This window comes from Paramormyrops kingsleyae, chromosome 23, assembly GCF_048594095.1.
Source record: "Paramormyrops kingsleyae isolate MSU_618 chromosome 23, PKINGS_0.4, whole genome shotgun sequence".
Classification (NCBI taxonomy): Eukaryota; Metazoa; Chordata; class Actinopteri; order Osteoglossiformes; family Mormyridae; genus Paramormyrops; species Paramormyrops kingsleyae.
The window spans coordinates 15,390,345-15,408,044 of NC_132819.1; the positions used below are offsets into that span (position 1 = coordinate 15,390,345).

At 45.6% G+C, this 17,700-nt stretch overlaps 1 protein-coding gene across 1 annotated transcript; it reads right to left on the reverse strand.

Annotated features, from left to right (window-relative positions):
• Positions 1-4,988: 4,988 nt before the first annotated feature.
• On the reverse strand, positions 4,989-17,281 carry LOC111843975 (casein kinase II subunit alpha). Its single transcript, XM_023812022.2, has 14 exons — positions 17,153-17,281; positions 11,226-11,287; positions 10,505-10,639; positions 10,079-10,190; positions 9,419-9,520; positions 9,261-9,311; positions 9,042-9,101; positions 8,245-8,328; positions 7,285-7,395; positions 7,071-7,172; positions 6,716-6,816; positions 6,428-6,576; positions 5,585-5,674; positions 4,989-5,369 (listed from the first exon to the last, which is right to left on the reverse strand). Exons 3-14 carry the CDS (start codon positions 10,603-10,605, stop codon positions 5,254-5,256), a joined length of 1,179 nt encoding a protein of 392 aa, XP_023667790.1. The 5' UTR covers positions 10,606-10,639; positions 11,226-11,287; positions 17,153-17,281; the 3' UTR covers positions 4,989-5,253.
• Positions 17,282-17,700: the final 419 nt, after the last annotated feature.

Sequence of the window (17,700 nt, forward strand, 5' to 3'; positions counted from 1 at the left end):
GGGCTTCTGTTCAGAGAATCATGCTGGGAAGTAACTATTTTTTGCACATTCCAGGAGGCTGGAAGACCGACACGTGCAGGTATAGGAGACCTTGTCAGATCACAGTCTCACCGAGGTGTGTCAACAGGGGCCAAAAACTCTCACATTTCTGAAGGATGTCCCACTATAAAGGAGGTGAAGGAGGCTGGGACAGTCAGAGTGCCCTGGTCAGGCTATTGTGCAGAAAGGAGAGATTAAAAGCAGAAGACTGGGGTTGTACTGTGAGATGGTGCCAAAAAGCCCAGGAACATTTATCTGCTCCGTATGGAGCACTAAAACCCATCATTCAGGCGTTGTGCAGAGAAGGGGCTGGTGGTACAGATATGCTTGGGAAATGCTGTGCACCCCCTTTGCCCCCCCCCCACGCGACTAAAACAGGCAGCATCCGTCACATCCTCCATGGACAGCTTGCCTTCCCCTCTACACGCCTCCTGGGGGCTCACTTCCCTATATTGCAGCACTGCACAGGACTGGGACACCTTCGCTCTGACCTCCCCACCCCCCACGATTTTTACACCCCTCCCAGCCCACCCCTAATATCAGCAGAGGAAGGGGTGGGAGTTCAATTTCAGGGCCGGGCACAGAAGACGCGGCCAGGACGGAAGAGGCCTCCCAGAACTCTCCGGAAGGCAGAGAGGCTGGAGGCGGACTGGGCCCCCGTTTCTCCCGTCCACCAATGAAAGGTCTTGCGTATCAAGTTCAACAGAAAGTTCTGTTCACTGTACTTCTTTGTGGCGCTGGAATGCAGGCAGCCCATGAAAGTTCTGTACAGAAATGTGCCCCTTGTGTTTGTGCCAGGAATCCTAATGACAAGCAGGTTCACAGGGATACTTGATGTAATTACTCAATTATCCCGTAAATGCAGTGCATACCTGTGCAACTACAGCCAATCAGAGCTTGTTTTATAATTATTTTGGTTCACCTCCAAAGGAACATCTTCTAACTGAACTTGGGACCTAAGATTAATGGTTAAAAAGAAAATGGACACACAAACACCAGTCTTGTGTAGGGCCGGTTATAGCTCCTGAATACTAAAAGCACTGTTCAGCACCGTTTTCAGCCTGTGTCACCCTGGTGAGTAGCTTGACACAACAGCCTAATTCAGGGGTGGCCAATCTTATCCGCAAAGGGCCGGTGTGTACGCAGGTTTTTGGGATAAACCGTAGGTCAGCTGTTCAAACCCAGGTGTGAGGACTCTTTCAGCCAATCAGTCCTCTAATTAGTAATCTAATTAGGGAGTTGCAGTGAAAACCCGAATACACACCGGCCCTTTGCGGATAAGATTGGCCACCCCTGGCCTAATTGAAGGTTTCCATACACATATGCTGTACGACAGGCCCTATCTATTGAGAACGAACAGAGTTTATGTCTGCCCCACTACCGTGACCTTTTACCTTGCACGCAGACAGATGGGCTCGCACGCATCATTGAAACCCTGTGGCCCCCCTCTCTCCGTGAAGGGAGGTGCCCCACCCTCCCTTTCCAGCAGGTGGCGCCTCCAGTCACGCAGCTCTTCCGTCAGCCGTGGGCCGAGAAACGGCCCGACTGACCTTCACGAACTTCCCATTTCCACTGCGAACATCTGTCACATTTCCCCAGTGGCCACGCTGCCGGCTTTCTGCCCCAATACGGCTCTTCCTGTCCGGCCTGCGGTGGGGAGGGGTGGGGGCCCCTGGGGTGGCCCCGACATCAGGCCACAGCTTCCTGTCCAATCTGGCACATCCCAAGGCCCCTGCGCTGCCTGCGTGCAACATCATTCATAGCAGCTATTGGCTCACATTCAAACTCAAGTCTTTCCTACAGTTGGACATTGTTCTCCTGACTGGCACTTAAAGACAAGGCCTTCTGGTTATGAAAATGCCATTATTAAGTTCTCACTAAATCAGCAGAGGAATCAAACATCTACAAATTCTGTCTGCTGAGACTTACAGATTAGGGAAAAACTCAGAAGTTACATTTTTAACATCACAAGCTCATGACCCGGTATAAGCATTTAAAGATGTACACAAAAAAAACTTTTGAATTAAGCAGCACCTTTGCCCTGTCACACATCTCAGGACAGTCCTGCACTTTTCCACCAAATCATTTTTTTTAATGGAGTAGAAGAATCAGACAAACATGCTGTATAGGGAACAGCTGGTGTTCCACTGAAAGCTTGTTTCCCCCGACTAGCGAGTCTCTGGGAAATCGGGGCACAAAATAGTTTAAGAAAAGAGAAGTATTCTTCCAGAACAGCCCTCCCCTCCAGGAAACACAGAGCCGACTGCAGACAAAGTGCTCACACAGTGAACCCAATGAACCTGTCCGGCATGGAGCCTTCCAACACGGTTGCCATGGTTGGGGCTAAGCTCTCTTCCCAGTTCCCTGACCGCTGAGGTTCTTCAGGACGCTCCTCAAAGCATCCTCAAGAGTGACATTCAGAGAAACGTAACCAGCAGTTAACCCGTCTTTTGTTCACGTGGCATTTCAACACATCTCTGTATAACGGCGGGTCTAACCCAGAGCTGGAAAGCCAGCAACGATGCAGGTTTATTTTGGGTTTCATCCACTGTCCAGCTAAGGTGCATTAGGGCTAACAGTCCAGCTTGGACCAGGAGACACGCACACGGAGACTCTACCCTTTGTTGGCCCCTTTCAGAAGAAAAGTGCGGATTGTGGTTTCAGGAATATGCCAGTTTTTTTCCCCCCTGGTTACCACAAACACTCTATTGTTTCCCCCCCCCCCCCCCCAAATTAATCAGACCGGTGTCTGGATTCCGAACAGATTGGATTGCTTTCAATTCCTTCCGCTGCCAAAAGGAATGGGTCCATAAATGAAAGATGCGCCCAGGCGCAGGTCCGATAAGGACCCTCTCCGGACGCCCATGATGCAGGCCAAGCTGAATCAGCGGAATGATCTGCAATCAGTGGATGGCAGACAGCTTCTAACGGCCAGGGATCATCATATCCTTGCCGGTCGTGGTATAGGTCAGCAGATTAGGGCTCTGTCCAGAAGGTAATGGGTTTGAATCCTGCAGATAAGAGCAATATCACCAACTTGCTTTTGAATAAGGTCCTTAAGGCCAACTGCTACACGGGTGCTGGACTCTGGCCGACCCCAAAACCTGCTCTCATCTGTACATGCTGAACAATGAGTAAAGTCTGTTAAGTGTGTGTGTGTCACAACATACAATTTAGGGAGTTCTGATGTGTTTAATGGTGGTTATGGAACTAAGCTGATTATACAAACAAACCTGACTATGCATTAATTTAAAACGCTAATTTCCTAAACTTTGCATTTTTCTTACCTTCAAGGCTGTTCTCACTGTAAATTTGCAGTTGACCCCAGATATCTAAAGCAGAGTCCAGGTTAATTTGACAGTCGTCCCACAACTAAAAGACCCTTGAAGCACAGAATTGTACAGGCCCCCACCAGAGGGGAACGCACCTCTATTTGCAAGGTCTTACAGCATAAACAGGAACAAATCCTAGCTACTGTGACTTGCCTGTTAAGCAACAGATTATCCAACACAGGGCGATGGTAAATGCAGAGCCTATCCCAGCTGGCACAGGGTACAAAGCTGGGGTCTACCTGCGACGGGAAGCCAGTCCATCGCAGGTCACCTAGCCACATGCACACATTCACCAACTACAGCAAGATGTAAACCCTAACCTAGGTGGCAGTGGTGGCTTAAGGGTTAGGGAAGCGCACTCGTAATCGGAAGATTGCAGGTTCAAATCCCTGACCAGCAAGACACCACTGAGGTACCCTGAGCAAGGTACCGCCCCCAAGCACTGCTCCCCGGGCGCTGAATTAGCTGCCCCCTGCTATGTCACGAAAGTCACAAATGGGTTAAATGCAGAGGACACATTTCGTTGTTGTGCACTGGGTGCTGTGGTGTGTCAACAATAACAAATAAAACAACCACATGGTTTGAGAATAATGGTTCCCCCAAGAGAGAAAACACGATGATCAGACCATGGTGCTTACGCTCTGGCACTCAGATTGTCCAGTTAACCTTGACAGGAATACAATTAATATACCTTAACCATCGTGTTAGAGGCTCCACATCACCAGTAAGGGTTTAGCTACGTGCCATTATCCAAAATGCCCAGATTTCAAACCATTCCCATGATGCTCTACTGCAAGCTTAAGACTCAATATACATAATAATCAGGATTATAACCATATTTCAGAAAATGTCTTGCGTTAAAACTTTAGCTTCACAACCATCAAGGTGGCCGTATGCTTCAGACAAAATTGAAAGAATTGATCTCGTTTCAGTGATGTGTCATTGTAAGATTCGTAACCGTCACGGTGATCGCTGTTGAGGTGCATCGTCTGTTCAGGGTCCCCAAGGCGAACCTTTGTTCTGGTCACTCCCACTGTCTATGACTGGCTGATAAATGAAACTGCATGGGGCTGATCAGCCCGACTCATTATGCAGTTACCAGCATGCACTGGAACGCACTTTAGTGTAAATATGTATATTCATGTATTTCTGCTAATGGTAAATGTCAGTCATGTAATGTTTGTCAAGAAATGCGTGAATTTCGTTAGCATGTAAGAGAGTGTCATATAAATAGCTGTTTTCCCTCTCCGTGCTACTGCTGAGTATCAAAGCAATAGTGGCTGTTAATAGAGAGAACAGCTTCCATTTTAAGAGTGTTGTCATCTCCTTTATTAAAATGACACACTCGCCATGATAAGTTTATTAGCCCCGTTTGTGGGTCTGCTGCATCAAAAACATTCTGCGTGCTCAGGGATTGTGGCATGACATGGAATGAACAGGGTGGAAGTGTCGTTTTAAGTATGCAATAGCTTGTTCTCGCTGACAAGTTCGATTTCGTTTTGTCCAAACATCGTTTGAAGTGTATGGCCACCTTAAAGCAGTAATGAATGTTTTTTCAGGGCTGTAGGAATCATGCGGCATTCAAGCCTTAGAAAACTCGACCACACAGCAGTGTCATTTAGGGACATATAAAATAAATTTTATTATCCATTTTTTCTTATTAATTTCTACAGTGTAGTTGCTTTTCTAGACACGGTCATCAAAGATTGCACCTACATTTAACCCAGACACAGCCGCAACTTAAAACTTGGTGCGTCTGAATCGTATATATAATTATTGTATGGAAAAAAGGAACCTAATTTCTCCTCCTCGAATTCTCAACGTAAAAATGAAGCCCATCCCAGACTTCTGAGCACGGACGTGTGGGGGGAGAGGGATCAGTTCAGGGCTGTGCCCCAGTGGCTGCTGGGACTTGCGTGCCCAGAGAGTTTGGGGAGGAGATGACCGGCGAGCCAGCAATACTCCCCATTGGCTGTGCTGAGGACATCGACGTGATACCTGTGAGAAGACACACAGCAAGACAACACTTGGGTTAGGTCTCTGGTTCTGCCAGGCCACACCCCTTTCAGAAAGCCAAACTTGATTGGCTGAGAGAGACCAGGCACAAAAAGTATTTGTTAGACTGTTTATAGGCTGACAGTGACAAAAAGCCTTCAGATGAGATGTGAGACATGAAGGGAGGTGTGGGAAGCAGCCGGGAAAAGAGCACTTACCCGCCATCATGCTGGAGGAGCTGACAGGGGTGTTCCCCGTGGAGATTCCAGACGTGGAGCCCATTCTCACCTGGTCCTTCACGACAGGATCTGGCGGAAGACGAAGAGAGACAACCGCACGCTGATGGGTGCTGGTTCGAAGCGCGACCCGTCCCATCGGGAAGATCCTCAGGCTCACCGACCCGGTTCCCATGGAAACCCCACGTGGCAGTGGGCAAAATGACACTGCGGCCAGTCCTTATGGCACCGCCTACTCAGGGCCCGGAGAATCGTGGGCCGGTGAAGCTTATGAGACTCCCTATGGTAACATGGACGCTCGATAGCACGGGGTGAAGCGTTTACGCTATAAAGCCCAATCGAACCCACCAGCTGGGCCGCTGTAGGCGTTCTTGGAAGAGGCCGCAGGCCGTAAAAAGGGTACACAGTGTGCTGGACGAGGGAAAGTGCTGCTGAAACTTCTCTACAGTCTGTCGTATTTATATGCTCTGCCTTGAGATGTGAAATGGGCCAGAGCGACGGCTCACTGGTTCTGTAGGTCCAGCAGGACTGCCAGTGTCACACGGCTGATGGACAGCAGATGAGCGTTTCATCAGGGGGACTGATGCGACTTGGGGGTTCAGGGCAATAAAATCTGACCGGAGAAATCCACCAGTTTTAAATCAATGCTACTTACGTCACTGTAGTGAAACTCCCTTACTGAGCAAACAGGCACGTTCACGGGATCCCGTCCACAGTTAACGTTGTCCACATGGCGCGCCGTCTAGCTTAGCCTAGCCCAAACATGCGTTATGTGACCCCGACACGTAGACGCAGAGTGGCAGAGGCACACGGGCACAGACTCACAGAAGTAGGGGTGCTCCATGGCCTCCCGGGCCGTGAGCCGGGCCTGGTGGTCGTATCGCAGCAGCTTGTCCAGGAAGTCAAGAGCCTCGGTGCTGACCAGGTGCTGGTTCTCGCTGTGCACGAACCTCTCCCACCTCTTGCGGGAATGTCTGCCAGCAAAGGGCAGCAGTCAAACAGCTATAGAGAACCTCGCCCCCCCCCCCCCCCCCCGAGAAGCCTCGGCCTCGATGCAGACCCCCCCACCACCCACAGGACTTGCATTTTTTGGATCTCTGAAATGCAACATACCTGCCCAAGATGTCATTGAACCGAGGGTCCAGCTCTATGTTGTATTTGTCAATGTAGTCATACAAGTCCTCCGTGCCCAACACTTTAGCAATGCGGACGAGCTGGCGAAGACAGCATAGAGACACTGATCATGCAACAGCACAATGACCCTCAACTGACAAGAAACCAGTGAATGGACTGAAAGTCTAGTGCGGATTACTGGTCCTCTCAGTACATAATAATATGAAGGACAGCTGTTGACTGGAATCAGCATAGGATGTTATGCCAAAATGAGCCAGGTGTCCACTGACACTGGGTCAGTCGGTCACAGAACGGTAACCCTTGTAGATAGGACAGTACGTGGCGAGTTCCTCACCTGATCGTAGTTGTCATGCCCATGGAAGAAGGGCTCCTTCCGGAAGATCATACTGGCCAACATGCATCCTAAACTCCACATGTCTAAACTGTAGTCATACATCTAACAAATAAGGGAGAAAGGTGTTTAACTCAGCCAATAAGAAACACCAGCTACAGATCTCAAGCTGGCATCCCGCTCAGCTGGTGGCGGCTACACAGGAAGAGCTGCCCACCTGGTAATCTACCAGCAGCTCTGGGCCTTTGAAGTACCGTGAAGCCACTCTGACGTTGTACTCCTGACTCGGGTGGTAGAATTCTGCCAAGCCCCAGTCTATCAGGCGGAGCTGCAAGGGGAACGGGGAGTACGTCAGTTGGATCCATCACTAAGGAAAGCGCTGCATCACACACGTAAAGACTGCGCATCCAACACTGACAGACACCTGGCACAGCTGCTCACAGCCCATTTTCATTAACTGTATCCTGTTAGATCCTGTTAGAAAATTCTCAGAGTAGACCGTAGTGAGGAACCTTAATTGCCTGAACTTTAGACCACCAAGTACTATGGTATTGAAGGACTGGAACTCTTACTAAAAACTTAGTGAAAGCACACTAAGTACCCTGTAGGATGCACTAAGACCAAATGTTTCAGGTCACAAAGCCAGCTGTATAAATAAGTAGAAACGCTCTGGATAAAATCATGGGCTTAAGTAAATAAGGCAGGTATTTTGTACAGGAATTTACCAACATGGCGTCCTTCAGGTTAAGCATTACCTTACTTCAGTCAACAAAAATGACTGGGATAATAACAGACGCAGCCTTTGAGTGTAATAAACAGCAAAAAAAAGGAAACACTCATTTCTTATTAATGACACACAGAGGGGTAGGCCTTAGTTTAATGCATTAATGTGTTATTGCTTGGACTAAACATTTTGAAAAATTAGCAAACCAAAATCATTCTCTATTGAACTTGTCTTACCTCAGAAGGGAACATGCTTTACCTAATTAGCTGAATAAAAGATTGAAATTAGACCTGAGTTAGAATTACTTTGTTCCCTGTGTAGGTAAGACCCCCCCCCATCCACCCCCCACTGCTGGCGTTCAACCGCAAAGAGACCACAAAACAAGGCCTTCCCATAATTCAGCCCATACATCCACATTCACGCAAGCCCTGAAAGGCCTGGGGGGAAACGCACCTTTCTGTGTTCGTGGTCGATCATCACGTTATGCGGTTTCACATCTCGGTGCATTATTCCCATGCTGTGACAGTAGTCCAGCGCCTGGGGGGGGGGGGGGGGCAGGGGGGACAAGACAGTCAGAACCAGGCTGATGAAGCTGCTCTGCATCACAACCAGCCTGATATACAGAATCAGCACTGAAAGCGAGGCGACCATTCAATAAACCTTAGGCAAAATACAGCGGACATATTTATGATGGTCAAATTACTTCACGTTCGCTAAGTCAAACATCTACATGCACAGACCTCAACATCACTCTGGCAAAGCTGCACCTAAAGCAGTGATGAACACAAACATTCCCCACATCATCCAGTTATCATCACATAACCAAAGGCAGAATCACTGAATCAGCTTGCAGCCCGGATTACATCCAGCTCCGGTATATCTTCAGGCATATGAAGCCATTCAACCTACACAAGCTGACTAAAATACGACTCGAGCTAGATCCAAAATAACTTTCAGGAGGGACAGGGGAAAAAATCTGGCGCTGAGTACGGCCAGCAGATCTTCAGAACCGCATATAAAAACTGCACTAGGCTCATCTGACATTTCACGGCAGTCCGATCTTTCTCACTCTCAGTTATTCACGGACAGGCCGTTTAGGGCAGCTTCCCGTTTTACGGACACTCCAGATCAAGCCACATTCGGGGGGGGGGCTCCCTCGAGCAGGGAAATGGAGCCTGCAAGCCCAATCTCATCAAGGGGAGAAAGATTTACCTCAAGAAAAGCCAAGCAGAAAGAAACAGAGTCCTTACCTTCAAGATTTCATACATGTAGAACCGGATGTCATAGTCTGATAGCGTTTGATACAGTTGCTGTAAAAAGGGGGGGGGGGGGGGCAGTCTTTGAGTGAGTCTTTTCCTTCTATGAGGCGAACTACCATGATTAGTGCTGGCGCTGACAGCTTCAATGGGCTAACATTAGAATTAGAAAGAGAGAGAACATAACAAGCCAGGACAAGCTCAAATTCTCACCTTAAAGTCTGTGTTGTTTACATGTTCAAAAACCAGGGCTGGTGTCCGAGACTGAGGAGATTGAGAGAGAGAGACACACACACACACACACAAAGCAGTGAGTGTCATATATTCTGCAGTGCAAACAGAAAGACGAGGAACAACTGTCAAGAACTGACCACGGGATCCTTCACGATGTCTAGAAGTGTGATGATGTTTGGGCCTCCTCTCAAGTTCTCCAGAATCTTAATTTCTCGCTTGATTTTCTTCTTTTTTACTGGCTGCGAGCAAAGAAACGGAAGGAAGGTTAAATGGAGCCGTGCTGGACGAATACCATGAGCAGCTGATGTCACCATTCAGTCAACCGGTGACGTTTCAGGAAAGCATGCCAATCAGCATTGTGAGTTTAACCATATAAAGGCAGATAATTTCATGTACTAGAGCAAATTTACATACTATTAGCATAGGTTTATCTGAAAAGGACAAGCCAGCGAAAACCAGAAGGCAGAAGCACCTTGCAGATGTCATTTTGGTTTAATGTGAACAGAACGTTAAGAAGGTCCTACTACAATAGGACCAATGGGATTTACCAACTATATGGCAATATGCATTTGTGTAACTTTCCCCAGATGGCACAAGCTCATAAAAATCAGATCCATCTGTGATATTTATAAAAATCCCATCTTCTTAAGAGGTCAAACTTAAACTCCAGTACCACTAATATAGAAGGTCTGAGAGATACAACCTGTCTGTCTTTATTTTGGGACAAATGGCACAACAACACTGGCATTCTGGCTCAGTTGTGTGAGAGGACCCTTCCCTCAGGAGTGCGACCATACCTTGAGTATTTTGACGACTACTTTCTCGTTGTTCGTGATGTTTATGGCTTCAAACACTTCACTGTATTTCCCTCTGCCCAGTTTTCGCACCAGTTGGTAATCATCTTGATTCCTGAATCACAAAAAAGGTAACGGAGGTGTCACATACCACATATGTCTGATGACATGTGTGATCTGACAAAAGAACCACAAACGGCTGCAAGCCAAGTGAGTTAAAAGTATAAATGTAATTTGGAAATTGTCTACGTGGAGCTAAATTATAGCTGTTCTTGCTAAAATTAAGCAAGTAACCCAGGTAAAGCACAGAGACACTCCACTGAGGCTGGTTTCATAAGAAATCGAAGGGAAACTAAGGTAATGTGGGCAAATTGTCGGGCAGCTTGTTGGACACCAGCAGATACATTCAGAGTCCCTGGGAATGCTCACCCCCACTCGACAACATGTGACTCGTAGTCCCAGTACTCTCGGGGCCTCTGTGTGTTCACATCTGGATAAACTCGGGATCGGCTCGTGACCGGACCCGACATGTTCCAAAGGTAAACGGGTGGCTCTTGAGATTACCTGGAAACAAGATGGGAAAACATGAAAGCCATCCACCTGCCAGAACATGTCTGACTGCAGGGTTTCTCCTTGAGCAGCCAGCGAGGCATTGCGGCGCAATCTGAACAAAGTCCCATTAGTGCAACGCCACCCTCCCTCAAACTCAGTGAAAGCTCGGTGGCCTTTCCCACAGGGGTCCTCTGTCAATCATGAGTTTCATACGGCTGAAACCCAAGAAACTTGACCTTCTCAGGACCACCAGTGAGAAGACCAGCTCAGGCCTGCACGCTTGGTGAATGAATACATCTAAATCCCATTTCAATCCAACTTAAAACACAAAATTAAGAACATACATAAATCTGTAACAACCAGATACTTTTTGGTGTTTTGCTAAATGCATTCACAATTCCAGGCTTCGGCATAATAGGCTAGTATCATGAGCAGCGTACCTTACATCAAAGGTTCTGAGGATCAAAGTACCAGATTTCTGCAAATCCTACTACCAGTCACCCCAGAAGCCACGCTGACCACTGAACAGAAAGGGGGTCAGATTTGTGGATGCCGCCCGAAACTGAGGGCCTCGTCTACCTGAAACACCTCTCCTTACCTTGGACAGGGCTTTTGGGGCTTTAAATGATTGCTCTGGGGTGTGGGCAGGACGTGCTGGAGCTGTAGGGAGAGTGAAGCACATTATCACTCAAAGCCATTTTACAATGAGAGGGATTACGCATGTGACAAAGTCCCCTTGTCACAGAAACGCCGCATCTCGCCATCATTTCCTCCACACCTCCTTCAGCTGTACTTTGGAAACAAACATCAATTGACCCATCCGCTTACACGTTATGGTTCACCACACCTCAGACGACGACGAATGACAGGTCAGAACATAACACCTGTCTGACGGAGATCAATGCCTTCAGGACCGTATTTGGTGTAGCTATAGAATTACTAGACTGTACAGGTCTTTCATTCAAAAGCTTCATCTGGTAATTCTATAGCTGTGAGCGAAATCTCACTGAGCGCACACTACAAGTTACAAAGCTGGAGTGGTCGACGGAAACCTAATATTACATTATAGTGGTGTGTGTGTGTGTGTGTGTGTGTGTGTGGGGGGGGGTTGTTCTAAATCTTGATTGACAGTCAATATATACATCTATTTGAAACATTTTTCCCCAAATAATGTTTTCACACCCATGACAGAATACCTAAATATTTATGGAAGCATTTAAAAAAATAAAAGTGCACAGAACATTTCAGGGTGAACTAGTTTAATACATTCGATCCCCCCCCCCCCCACACACACACACACACACTCTGAAAAAAGCACATGCCTTCCCATCTCTAAGGGTACATCATGTTCTCAATCATGATACCTTAAAAATTATACATTTTACATGTGAATTACCCAAACCAGGCAGCCAAATGTAAAATTGTATTTATACACGGAGCACATGTCTCTAAAAGCCTGAAATAGGACCATGCTTCAATGTACACTATTACTCATCAGCGGTGGAGGAGTAAAACACTACCATTTTCATACAAACTTGGTGAGATGACAATAACTGAAATCGACCCAAGTGTAATTCAGTAATGAGCTGAAACAGCGACCAACCTAATAAGTGATTCATCAGGAGAATGAGCGGAACTAGTAAATATGCACGGCTTATTTCAAGACATGAAAGCGACACTTTTTTTTTAAGTGGGTCCGAGTAAGCCAACTTTCAACATCGTCTTCAACCACTGATCACAGATGCTATGCAGGAAGCCCAATTTTCAATACAAGGAAATTGCCGCAATATTGTCTAAGAACATGATCAATAAGGACTGTGCACAGCACAGGAGCCAGCTCAGAGGTAGGGCTGCACAATATCCCATTGCAATATGACCGTAATATGTGCGCATGCGCAATTGTCACCAGGGCTATACGAAATGGGCTTAAGAATTCAGATGCTGGCTTTTTGGTGTTATACGGATGTTTACTTACATGCACAATTTGATTAGCAGATTAGGAGTACGCATAAAATATTAATCAGAGGCGCATTGTGTTGTCCAAATGTTAGCAATCTGCAAATGTGGCAGATCCTTACAGTTAGAAGCACGATGATAGATGATAGTGTTTTCATATATCATAGAAACCATATCTTTTTAACAGAGGAGATACTGTGGATAAACAATGTAAAAATGTTGGTGGTGTGATGGTACTTTTTGCATTTTAAAATATGACATTTATTAGACATAAGGATATACACATCACTAACTTTTGGGCATCATGAAACTCCTCTAATATTTTGGGTGTACCATTAATCTGCTTATCAAATTGTGGACGGAAGCAAATGCCCATACAGTACCAAAAAGCTGGTTTCCGGACAAATTTTTACAGCTATTATCTAAAGGCCTGGTGATTATTCTGCATGCGCCATATAAGCATGATGCGATATCATGCAGGACTACTCAGAGGATATGAATTATGTACTGGACAAATAAACAGGCAGCCCCATGAAACCACGGACACTCAAGAGGCTCATTTGTAATAAACTAAATTTGGTTAGACTGATAATTCTAACTATAAACACAAGCAGAGACAGCAATGTGTTCAGCTGGACACAGCACAGACCCAGGAGAGCATCAAACACTGGAACATGGGTGTATTTGGCAGGTATAGGGTTGCAAAGGGCTGGAAAATTTCTGGAAATTTTCCTGAAACTTTCCGTTCCATGGGAAGTTAAGCTGGGGAATTTTGGAAATATTCCACATTAGAAACTTTCCATGGGAATTAACGGGAAAGTATGGGAATTAACAAGAATATTCCTAGAATTTTGCAACCCTAGGCAGGTAAAGTGTCTCCAAGAGTTGGCTATTAATGACGATGAGGTCAGTAAAGGTATTAGACATACTACAAGCAGCAATATGGGGGGTTTGCATTAATGTTTTAAATAACTCCTTAGTAAGTTTAAATCCTTCTTTCCTCAGTTCACCACCCACCCCCCCCCCCCCCAAAAAAATAGCCTTGCCTTGTAATGGAACCTAGAAGCAGAACCTTCTATTAGTAGATCCTCATACTACTGAGAACAGAATTTTAAAAGGAGAATTTGGGGTGCAGGAGGCCTACCCAGAATGGGTGGGTGGGTGGATGGAATGATTGATCTGCGTATAGCAGTTAGCCCACAGTATGCCTTAATGTGGCCTTCTTGGCTACATGAAGTCACAAGGTAATCACCACTTGCACTGATCCCTCTAACGTGCCTACCTTAGGGTCCTCTGTACCCCACCAACAGTAAACGTATCCTTCTAACATTATAACCGTAAAACATACCTCCACGAAAAGGAGATTTCAGACTGCCAATGTGCATGTTTATCGCTGATCTGTCAGCTAAATGCTTTTCTCATAAAATACACACACAAAAGCAGCAGGGCTGTCAATCTGCAATGGACACACAATGGACACAGGTTCACTATATGTATATATTACGCATATTTATGTATTTTGAGTATGCTGCAATTACAATTGACAAGACTAGACAAGATTAAACAACTCACAAACTAATAGAAAATCACTACAAGCCAGTATTTATAATGTGTGTGACTGAAACACTGAATAGAAATGTGTTGTTTGCCCACAGTTTTTGGAGTTTCCACTTCTAAAACCACCCAAGAACTGATAAAGCTTTGCATACTATACTGTATGAATAAAGTGTCATAAGCCTTGACAGATGAAAGCATAGGAATTGGGCAAGACAAAATGGCTTCTACAAGATGTAAATTAGGACCATTCATTTAAAATTGCAAAACTTGCCAGTTGCAGAAGTTGCCATGCAAGCTCTCATGAGATAGCATGCTTGAATCAGTACCAGTCTGTGCTTCCCACCTATCATTCAATTGCTTATACAAGACAGGGTTACAGGAGACAGGGCAGGCTAGAGCACAAGGCAGGGGTACACCCTGGACAGGATCGCAGGGCACGTTACCCTTAACTGACATTTTCCATCTGGAGCCAGAGGGCAGCGGACTTGCGATCTCCAGCTGACTCTCCTTGGGGATCATTACATTAGTACGAGACTGAAGGAGAATTCCAAGCCACATACTGTGTTCAGTGTTTTTTTGTTCAGAACACAATATTTAAAAATAATTTTGTTCTGTTCCCCTTTCGAGGACGCACAGCAGTGTGGCTCAGTAATACACATTCTCACCTATCCACCAACAGATTCTGGCACACATGTGGTGTATCGACCAGGCTGACCAACTCGCGAGCCAAAATAAGGGAGCAGATAGTCCCGTTACGGTAACCAATTAAATGTGTGGTAAATAATCAGGAAATCATATCACACAATTTAAAAAAAAAACATAATATAGGGAGTATGATATCACCCAAACCACAAGCTAGGATTCAAGAATCATGGCCACACAGGAGTATTCCATTTGACTTAACTGACAAGCCAAAATGCATTTAGCTCTCAAATAGAAACCTGCATTTGTGTCGTCTCTTGATTTTAGTTTTAAAAAAATTTAATAAACACTTACTTCTTCAGTTGCAGTACCTTTATTGATAAAGGTTCAGACTTTCCATAATTAAAATCTGTTTATGTCTCTAAAGCACAGACTTGTCCAGCAAAAGTGTGTCCTGTACAAAGCCGTTTTTCTCATGGTTAGTTCTAATAATGTACTGGGATTTTTTTCCTGGATTGTTTAAGAACTCATCTATAATGATGTCTTGTAGAAAAACACCTGCTATGTCCTTGAGTTTCTACCTCAAAGTTCTTTTTGAGACAAGTGAACAAGTGAATACCTGATAATAGTGGTATTTTGCATGTGCTTGGCATTCCACTGTATTTAATGTGATTTAAAACTGGGCACACTGTTTCTATCTTAGTAACTGTGGAGGTGAAGCATATTTTTCAGTTAAACAGGAAAAGGTGACAAAAAATTTGCACTGTATTTCAGGCTCCCACAGAGCCAAATTACCAAATTACATCTAAAAAGCAAGGTTAGGGATCATGCAATCAGTATTTGATAGGATATGAAATGAAGGCACTTTATGCCCCTCAAACAATCATAAGAACTCGTTCAATGTTTAAACACCTAAGAGGCTCCCGGTTAAAATATGTATCCGCATTAAGCACCCAGAAAGATGTTAATTCGCTAATAAAAAAAATACCACTGAAGGCTAAAAAAGTTTAAGGTAATAAGTGCATACACAGGACCAGAGGCTTACATGTTGTCGAAGGAGCCTCCCTTTCAAGTGCAACCCGCAATCGACCCTAAATAAAGACCTTTATCGAACACGTTCAGACTCAGCTTATATTTTTAAATCCAGCTTTAAGTTACTTCTTATATCCAGTATATAGTATCCATTAAAATAGAATGTGGTTTGCTAGCGGTACGGCCAAGATACGGAGTTAGCTACAAAGCGAAGGCACAGATTAAAGGAGAGAAAAAACGTCCTTATTCTAATCCGGCTAAGTCTAAAAGACTGATGTTAACAGTATCAGAATTGCCTTACACACGGCGAAAAGAAAGGGAAACGTGGAAAATGGTCCCGATGGTGCTCAATGGCTAACTAGCTAGCATATGCTACCACACCGCTGAAAGGCCGCAAGCATGGGGTTTTCCTAACCAAAGAGGAGAGAGGGGAGACGGACCGGTTTGTGGCAATCGGGGTCTCCAACTGGCTTTGCTACTGGTCCGGGCTCATAATTGGTTAACGGGGTTAAAATACTGAACCATACCAGAAGCTAAGCACCCCAATTTGACAAATATCTGGGAGAAAGTAAACATTTTAATTTAACCTAGTGATTCTTTTGCACCCACACATAACTATAATGATAAAAAGGAACTCTCGACATCCAGCCACGGCACTAAGCAGCTGGCAAGTCAGCCCGTCAGTAAAATGGAAACGAAGACACCTCGCTCATAAGTAACCGGGAACCAGAGGCAGCCATTCGAACCGAGATGGGTTGGACGGTGCTGGTTCAAACCCACACCACGGTGAGACCCCGCAGCCCTGAGATTACTTGTGTTTCCTCATCTGTAATGACGGTTGCACGCTTTATCCATGCTCTGCATCCCCTCATGACTTTACTAACCACCCCCTGCCTTTTAAGCAGCACCGGTATCCAGATGGCCGGCCGGCCAGTCAGACAATCACCGGTCCCCCTCGACCGCAAGAAAACCGCACACCGCTACCCAGCTTGGCATGCTCACAACTCAGCACCACAATGCCCCCCCCCCACCTATCTAAAAAGGCATTTATAAAACTACCGATTAACACCAGAGTGACTGCAGGCATCTAGAGCGGAGCCTAAGCGTAGCGATACTGTTACCGCTCCGGGTTGCTCGTAATACAGCGGCAGTTACAGCCATGGGGGGAAAAAAACCCCTAACCGACTGGATTTCATGTGCCAGATACTACCTCACATTTCCCCTGTATCTCGACTTTTACAACTATAAACCCAAGTATTAAATTAAAACACACACCACCATGCACAAAATGTAAAATATGGCAGTAGGTTTTTACGTGAATTACACGAATTAAGTTACCTCCTGTACTCCTGAGATGACAATATGGCGGCTCCTGCGCACACAGCGGACTCATGCAGCCGGCTCGGCGATGAAGGAGGCGGCGGGCCTCCGCACCGCAAGGGGCGCCACGCCTCGCTGACAGGCTGGAAATACAGGGTGGCGCAACAATGTTTCCTCATCATCCTCACCATCTTCACCACTCCCATGACAGAAGCATGGATGGATTGGAGGAATTCCCTGAAATGTATGGTTGCTGTAGACAACAATAACGAATTTTAAAAACTGACCCCTAGTGTTTTTCTGTTACCAAATTATCTGAATGCATTGTTACTATTGTTCATAATTTCCATTGTAATGCAAGGATTTTATTTTAGTATTATATTATTGTATTGTATATCTTAAATATCAATTCCCAATACCCCCCAAGACCACTGAATACTTACAATTTTAAGCAATACTGGGACAAAAGCCCAAGTCTAATTTCTAAAATCTGATTTTGCATCAGGCAGGATGTTTAGTTTCAAAATTTATTTCACAAAGCAAGATTAATGTTGGCTAGCTAAAAA